The sequence below is a fragment of the Monodon monoceros genome, unplaced genomic scaffold (assembly GCF_005190385.1).
Source record: "Monodon monoceros isolate NGI ecotype Baffin Bay Population unplaced genomic scaffold, NGI_Narwhal_1 Super_Scaffold_6, whole genome shotgun sequence".
In the NCBI taxonomy this organism is placed as follows: domain Eukaryota; kingdom Metazoa; phylum Chordata; class Mammalia; order Artiodactyla; family Monodontidae; genus Monodon; species Monodon monoceros.
In genome coordinates, this window is record NW_021703783.1 from 4,206,879 (window position 1) to 4,215,632 (window position 8,754).

Consider the following 8,754-nt stretch of genomic DNA (forward strand, 5'->3'; position numbering starts at 1 on the left):
GAGTGGAGGAAGAGGAGCTTGATTAGGTACCAAGGTGGGGGGGATTCTCGATCGAGTGGCTTCACAGGATTCTTTGGTAAAATCAGGCTCAGCAGGCCAGGCACGAGGCCTAGTCTACACGAGGGCTCCAAAGGACCAGACCAGAGTTTGCTCCCGGAGCGGGTCTAGGCGGAGTTGGGGGCTCAAGCCGGGCGAGTCTAAGCGCGCAGACCCTGCTGACCCTACACGCCCCCAGTGCCGGAGTTAATGCAAACCTCACAGGACCGAACGTGTCTGGCGCTGTACACCCACGAAGCAGGACTGCTGGCTGCACTCCAGCTTCCAATCAGACCAACCCCAATCGGAGCAGCAGCCCCTTAGCCGCTCGTAGCCTACAGGACCGGGTTTCCCCGGGCACGCCCCGCCTCCCGGTCCGGGGCGGGGCCGCCGCACCTGCCGCGCACCAATCACGGGCCGGCGCGTAGGGGCGCACGCGCCACGGCCCTGGGCGGGGCATCGCCGCACATCAGTCTCCGCGACCTGCCGGCCCCCGGCCTCCCTGATTGGCCGTCCTGGAGTGACGTGACGGCCGCCTCGGCCTATGGCAGCGGAGCCGGCCGGTGGCGGGGTGCGGAAGCTGCGGGGTGCGGCGGGCGCAGTGCCGGTTGGCTTGTGCGGAGTGCGGGTGACGGTTCGGGCGGCGTGCGCGGCCTTTGCTTTGCTCTGTCCCGGCGCCGGCGGGATGACGCGCTTCGCTCTGACAGTGGTCCGGCAGTGAGTATGGCCGGCGCGGGCTGCCCTTTCCCCTCCGTGGAGTGTTGCGGGCTGGGCTGGGGGACCGAAGATCTGCACCCGCCCCGCCCTGCCCGTCCCATTTGCTCCTCCGAGGCTCGGCCTGGCGATTTCAAGGTGTTTCCTGTGAGTTACCCCCTACCGGCCCTCCTGCCCCAGCGAAGCTGAGCGGGAAGCCAGGTGTCAGATGGCAGCGGTCCCGCGTTCGATGGGGACCGGGAGGTCGGGAGGAGTGAGTGTCAAGGGCCCCCGTCTCCGGGTGGCAGCTGAAGCGGAAGAGACAGCCCTGTCGCCGCACCTCCCGGGCCCCGCGTTTGCCCCCGGCCGGTCCCCCAGGGTCTGCAGAGTGACTGGTCCGGGGCCGACTTTTCCGCTCCAGGCTCTGCGACGGCTCCGTCCCTGTCCCCTCGGTCGCCTCGGCCCCCCAGGCTTGTGTCTGAGATTCGCTTCTTCTCCGCAGATCTTCTGTCGCTGGGGGAGGAGAGGGGGCCTCGCCCTGCTCTCAGCCGCCTTCATCGCCCCGAATAAATATGTTTATCATATAACGTTACAGGGAGCTAAATGCTGACAAGTCTTTACGTCTCTTCCTTTTTCCTTCTCGACTCTTCTTGGCCCGGTGTTAATGGGAAGTGGAATTCAGGGAGGTCAGGAGCACAGATTTTTCGAGAAAGATCGACGTAGGTTAGAATCTGGGCTCCAGCTAGGAGCCTTGTAACCTGGGCCTCCTTTTACCGACTTAATCTCTACGACCTCAGTTTCCTGATTTATAAAATGGCGGAAGTGATAGGACCCACTTCACTGGGTTAGCGTGATAATGAAATGTCAGAAAGGTGAAGCGTATAGCACAGTGGAGGGGGAGAAATATAGCTGAGAATTAACTAACTTTTGTTTCTGTAAGGACAGCTCTGATCCAGATGCAGTGAGTCCTCCAATTTGTGTGTATGGTTAATGGGACCAGCATTCTGAGTGGGTGCTGTGTGTCAGCAGGTAACTAAGGGTTACAGGTAACTAAGATGCCGTTTTTGACATCGTGGAGCTTGTGGAGAACAGCAATATGGTCTAACCTTGTCAAGCTGACTTTAGCTGCTATCGTCTTTGGTCCTGTTTTTACTTTATAGGAAGATTATCTTGGCAACCATCTGAAGTTGTTCCGTTAGGATTCACAGGATTTTAATGACTGAGCTAGAAATCCAGCTCCTCTGTTTCCACCCCACCCCTCTCCATTTTTAGAAGGCTTTATGACCGTCGTGTGACCTTCTTAAGGTCATCCAGCTAGTCAGTGGCAGAACAGGAATTAGCGTCTTGATTGCCCTCATTTTCCTCTGAAGTTTCTGGATGCCTTGACACAGTGCCTGGTGTATAATTGCCACTCAGAAGTTGTGGAAAATCTGGACAAAACCACCCCTTGAAAAACAAGATGATCCCTATTTAGTTTCTTAATAAACAATAGTTACATGAGTGTGGATTTTATCCCCTCCCTGCTTCTTAAAAAGGGCTTGATTTTTAAAATGAATTCATCATAGAATTCCTATGAGGAATTAATTTTAAAATAAGTCTTAATAAATTAGTATGTGCCAGGCACTGTTGTAATTAAATTCTGACAACAGCCTGGTGAGGTAAAGACTGGCTTCTCAATTTGCCGGTGAGGAAACAGACACGGAGGGCATGTGACTTGCTTATAGTCACATGACAAGTTGAGGTGGTGGCCTTTAAACCAAGGCAGCAGATCTGTGGCCCATCCTCTTAACTATATACTATGCCCTTCTGCCTCCAATTTTACAGAGTTAAAACCTAGTGTTTGTAGGTTGCTTGAATATATCAGCCATTTCAGAGGCTACGTTTTCTTTCCTGTGATATAACCATGAAGAGTGATAAGAATAGTTTACTTTGCTCTGTTTTATTCATGGGAAAGTGCAAAGGAAGTGTTGAAATAATTGATAGGGTTAGTTTTCTCCTTCAGAGTTCTCAAAGCTAAAAATTGATGATTCTTTCAGGAAAAGAAACAATTTCAAACTTGATTGATCACCAGAGTTCAACGTAATGACTCTTTCTGGAATCAGCAAGATTGAATCATTGAGCACAATAGTGGGAATTTACCTTGAGTTTTCTCTTACCTGACTCTGTCAAACGCTTTGAAACTCTGTGTGTTTAAGAGTTGGATAATTTTTGGATAATGCAAGAAAACTTTTTAAATGCAGTTTCTTTAAGTTCAGCCAAATCCTTTATGAATCTGTGCTGTTACCATCTGTGTGTTGGTCTTCATCAACATACTTGAAAGGGAGAGCTACCAGTTGTATCATTTTTGGAAGAGAATACCCCACCTTTCAAACTTCAAGTCTACTAGTCTGATTGAGCTGTAGCATCTGGTGGCGTTAGAGCAGCACGGTTGAGAACCCCAGTATATGCAGGTCGGCACTGCCATCACCCACACGGCACATCGAAGGCCCTAGTTCCCTTGAAAGGTTCTTTGTAGGAGTTTGCAGTTGGTTGCCTGCAAAACCATCCCATTTCACTTCCGTTTTTAGCTAGCTCTTTCAACATTTTTACAAAGAAAATTTCCTTTCCTTTTAACTACTTAAAGATGATGAATCATGGGGCTTCCCTGGTGGCGCAGTGGTTGGGGGTCCGCCTGCCGATGCAGGGGACACGGGTTCGTGCCCCGGTCCGGGAGGATCCCACATGCCGCCGAGCGGCTGCGCCCGTGAGCCATGGCCGCTGAGCCTGCGCGTCCGGAGCCTGTGCTTCGAAAAAAGATGCTGAATCAGTGTAGGTATTGACAGCAAAACTGATGGGTTTTTCTTACTCTGCCTCTGTCGGCACTTAGTCTTCATGAATGCTAGTCATTGTTCTGTTTGTTAATAAAGCAGAGGCCAAATGAATATTGGATCATCTGTCAGCTTTTATCAAGATGCATGTAATTGTTATGTTACTGTGATATTTGTTTTCTGGGAGTAGGGTTGATTAACTGGGAGAACCTATGTAACTAGGCCTAATCTACATACAGACAAAGATATATCACGAATTGAGTATTTTACATTTTTGCCCCCAGACCATCTGGTGAAACTCTCCACGTTACTAGTGCTTGAAATCTTCTATGTTTTCAAATTATTAATCCATTTTCAAATGAATTAACTGGTGTGGAGGAACTAGGTTAAAGCTGTATATGCATGATTAAATATTAGGTGAGCACACTCCATTCCTGTGTACACCAAAGCATATCTCTTTTGAAAACTTGCCCCAAATATATACTGACTTCCCATGATTTGTCTCTGCTGCAGCAAACCGAGTACTGGTCCGTGGAATTTGAATTATTAAAAAGGATGTGATTGGGAAATTAAGCTTTCTATATGATTTCTAGAGAAACGCTATAGAATACACACCAGAACTAACAAAATAACGTGTCTTTTTAAGGGGAGAACAGCATGATAATCCACAAAATAAATGGTGCATATCTGTGGGCCTTTAAACGGCCGGTCATAGACTTGACTTCCTGGCCTAAGTGCCTTCTCACGGAGTCGGGCGTCTGTCTTGGAAGGGAGTCACACTGCAGGTTTTGAGAATGAGTGCTGTTATTCCTGACTCCTTTAAAATACACTCCTCTGACCTTTCCACTCCCCCTGCCTTCCCTGCCACTGCTACAAGCCAAGTTTCGCTTAATAGTAAACCTATTTTAGCCACCCACTTTCCTTTCCCACTCCCCAGACAAGCTAAACAGTTGCCTCAGGCATTTGTGCAGACCCTCGAAAAAGCTGATAAAAGCTGTAAAACTATTTGTGCACATTTTTGGAAAAAAAATTCTCTTCCTAGATTCTTACACTATAATGTTTATAAAGTGATTTGAAAGCAAAAAATGCCCCGTAGAACACGAGTGATTATTAATAATGCACTAACGCCTGCAGCAGTCTCCACTGACTTACAGCTACAGGAAATCTTCTATTATATTACAGCTGTTTCTTCTCCTTTGGCTGGAATTGGTGAGATGCTGGGGCAGCACTGTTACAAATTATCGAAGTACTGAGATTCCGTTTTTTAATAGGATGCCATTTTGATGATATAATGTTTTATTCTGAATCCTTGCTCAAATCAGCTATTGGGATTAAGTTAAAATCTTGAGCTACCTTTGCAGTAAGCATACAAAAAGTTATCATCTTGGCAAATCATTTGTGTGATTTGTAAAGACCTGGTCCAGCGTAATTATTAAATTTCTTCTCACCCTTGATTTTCAATTTGTACAATGAGCGAGAGAGCTTGTGATCCACAGTAAGTGGGCAAAACCTTCTGAGGTTCCCGTATAGAAGTAAATATGGGATTGGGGGCCAGGGAGGCGTTCTTTGAATTTTGCTGGTAATTGAGTTGGTTACAAAGCCATTGTCTAAAGAGGACGTCACTCGTACAGAAGTGAAGCACAGCCCTTTTATTCTTGGTCTCAGCAAGACTGTGAGGCTGAGACAGACAGGAAGTGGATCCAGTGTTTGGGAACTGTTTTCTGTATGAGAAGCAGTGCCTTCCCCATCACTTCCCTGGATGCTTTGTTCATCTGAACCGCAGAGCTTAATCTCTTTCATATCCATTTCATACGATTCTGAATGGGTTTTGGAATGCTGCGAGACATCTTTTATTAATACTCACCTCAAGAATGATAATACTGGCACGTGAGTGGCTAGTCGTGCTGTGTAATTTCACTCACTTGTCGTATATTTTTTAAGCCACTACATCCACACGTTTAGAAGTCAGAACAGTTCTCCTGAGTTTTCTGTCCTCTCACCCTGCAGGTGACCACAGCCTCTGCATCCTCCCGGCATCTCTCGTGCAGATGCAAACGTTTACTCTTGTGTCCTGCCTTTCTTTTTCTTTCCTTCTTTCTCTCTTTTTTAAAAAATTATTTCTGGCTGTGTTGGGTCTTCATTGCAGTGCTCGGGCTTCTCCTTAAGGTGGCTTCTCTTGTTGCGGAGCACGGGCTCTAGGCGCGCAGGCTTCAGTAGTTGTGGCACAAGGGCTCAGTAGTTGTGGCTCACGGGCCCTAGAGCACAGGCTCAGTAGTTGTGGCACACGGGCTTAGTTGCTCCGCGGCATGTGAGATCTTCCCAGACCAGGGCTCGAACCTGTGTCCCCTGCATTGGCAGGCGGATTCTTAACCACTGTACCACCAGGGAAGTCCCTGTCCTGCCTTTCTAAAAAGGTAGCAATCTTTGTATATTATTCTGTACCTTGCTTTTTCTGCTGAATATGTCTTGATGATTTTTCCATCTCTTTACGTAAATCACTCTCCCGCAGACACAGCCGCATCGAATTCCATCAGGTAAGATATCCCACTGTTTATTTGTGAAAGTAACGGGTTCCCTGCTAAAGGGAATTTAGGTTATTTACCATCTTTCGCTGTTAGAAATATACTGTAGCAAATATTCTTTTAAATCTAGATGAATGCAAGCATTTCCAGTAATAGGGCTGCTGAATCAAAGGGTAAACAGACTTGTCATTTTGGTGGATATTTCCAGATGACCCTCCATCCAGAGAGCATGTACACTGAGGTTCTGTTATTTCCCAGGATTTTCTCCAGGGACCAGGCATGTTAGGGTGATGCAGCCTCTGGCCGTGCCTTTTAAGGAACTGGGGCCAGGATAGATGCACGACTACAAAAGTTAACTAGCGTAGTACAGAAGGTAACTAACCACAGTAGTGCCGGGAAAATGGGAGCGCACAGTTGGGGTAGTTAAAGGGGATGGGGCGGTAGGGAGCGGTGCTGGAGAGGGAAAGCTACTTCAAGGAGTCATCTGGCTGTGTTGGGTCTTGAAGAATGAGAACACTTTGGCCAGGTCCAGCGCTCTGTGTTTTAATAAGACCCCTAGGGGATTCTGAGACACACTCAAGTTTGAGAACCTGTGCTCTAGGTGAGGTTGAAAAACCCCTGTTTTTATAAACGAGGGGCAAGGTATAAGCAAGGGGCAGAGACGCGAGTTTGTGATCCCGACCAAGGTCTGATGGCATTCCTTTCTGGATCTGAGTGAATCAGTCCCACGCGAGATCTTTTTCTTTTTAAACTACTGCTTCACGTAAAAAACAAAGCAGGAGTGATGAGCCTTCATGGTAATCAGGGAAATACCAATTAAAGTCAAGGTGAGGCAAACTGTTCAGGTTCCATCTTGGCACAAATTGAAAGCTGTCACATTATAGTGAGGATGTGGAACGCTGCAGAGGGGTCGCGACTGGTATAACCACTTTGGCCTTACCGAATGAAGCTGGATGCGCCATGGCCCCGCAGTTCCCGTGCTAGGCACGGGTCCCTAGGCAGGGGTCAACAGACCCCTGAGAGCGAATAGTTGAGGCTTTGCAGGCCACATGGTCTGTCTGAACTGATCATTTCCACCATTAGAGCGTGAAAACAGTCATAAACGATAAATAAACGTATGGGTATGACTGTATTCCAACAGAACTTGGTTCACGGAAAGACTTGCTTACCAGTCCTTGAGTGGATGTCAGACATGAGCACGCATCAGCGTCACTTGGCGGGTTCATTAAAACAGATCCTGCTGGGCTGCCACCTCAGAGCTCCTGAGTCAGTGTGTCTGGGAGCAGGTGGGGCCTGAGACACTGCATTTCCAGTGAGTTTCCAGGCAGTGCCAGTGATGCAAGTCCAGGGACCATGCTTTTGAGAACCACTGCCCTAGAGAGTCTGCTGCGCTCTGAACAAACATGTTCATGGCAGTGTAGCCTGGAACCGGAAACAGTCTAAGTGTCTATCACAGCGGACCATGTACTACATTGTAGTAAATCCTTACAGTGGAGTTTACACAGTAAAAACGAGAATCAAGTACGGCCACACTCAGCAACGCTGGGGTATCTCCCAAAATGTTGAGCAAAAGAAGCAACACAGAAAACCACGTAGAGTAAGAAGCAAGTCACTGTAAAGTTCAACAACAGGCAAACTAATGTATGCCGCACGTGGGCAGGAAAGCGAAGAGGAAAGGTGAGCACCTGAGCGGGCAGAAGTCCTGGCAGGGGATCCGCTGGGGAGGGAGGACATCGTGGTGGACAGGGACGGGGTCCTGGAGGCCGGCAGTGATCTGTTAACTTGGGTGGTGTTATGTGCCTGCTGGCTTTATCATTATATTATTTACTATTTATTTCATAATTTTTAAAAGATTAAAAATGCATTAAGTCTTGGATATCTATATCGTCTGTCCAAAAATGACTTTTAAATACAGCTACTGAGTGCTTCCTAAAGCCAAGCAGTGTTCTGGGTGCTTTACCTGTGTTCATCCAATCATCCCGAGAATCTTGTGAGGTTGGGACCATTTATTATCCCCATTTTACAGATGAGGAAGCTGAGGCATTGAGCTTAACCCAGCAGGTGAGTGTAGCGCCAAGCAGTCTTGCTCCTGGGCCCGAAAGATGGCAGCGAGGTTTCCCCTCACGGATTTTCACCTCTCACCGACATGAAAGGGTGTGGACGCAGGCTGTGGGGACAGTTGATTCCAGATGAGGCGATAACTCGATCTGAAGAGGCCTGTGGGGTGTTTCCCCCCACCGTTTCCAGTTTTCTGTCCAGTGTGCGCACAGCACACGCCAGCTCCCACCTGCACTCTGTTGTCTGGTCTGGTCCAGGTGCCCTCACCCTCACCTTCCCCCTCCAGCCTCAATCCAGTTGCTTTGGGACACCACTTCCCCCCATCGCTCTCCGGGTTGCTTCAGAGTGGGTTGGGTTTGCTTTTGTAATTCCCTGGTGTTGCAAAGTGGAGCAGCTTTGAGCAGCTCCAGGACCGAGGAGGCAGGGCCGGGGTCTGCGGGTCTGCGCTCCACTCTCCGTCCCTCGCGCCTGTCCGCTCAGCGCAGCGGACGGACGGATGGACCAGCTGTTGTGTTTTGGTCCCGATGCCTGTGGGAGTAGTTTTGATCAACATATTTAAGAAGATTATTTAACAAAAATTTTTTATACATACATATACTACTTTTTTTTTTTTTTTTTTTTTTTTTTTTTTTTTTTTT

General features: G+C 48.1%; 1 protein-coding gene across 2 annotated transcripts in view; it reads left to right on the plus strand.

Moving 5' to 3' along the window:
- Positions 1-580: 580 nt before the first annotated feature.
- TIGAR (TP53 induced glycolysis regulatory phosphatase) overlaps positions 581-8,754 on the plus strand; it is a 28,062-nt gene continuing 19,888 nt past the window's right edge. Inside the window, exon 1 of one of the 2 annotated variants that reach the window (XM_029205482.1) lies at positions 581-753. In XM_029205482.1, coding sequence (XP_029061315.1) covers positions 581-753 — 173 coding nt within the window. Of the gene's footprint in view, positions 754-5,918; positions 6,071-8,754 lie in introns of those variants that run through there. The other variant, XM_029205483.1, reaches the window with a different exon arrangement.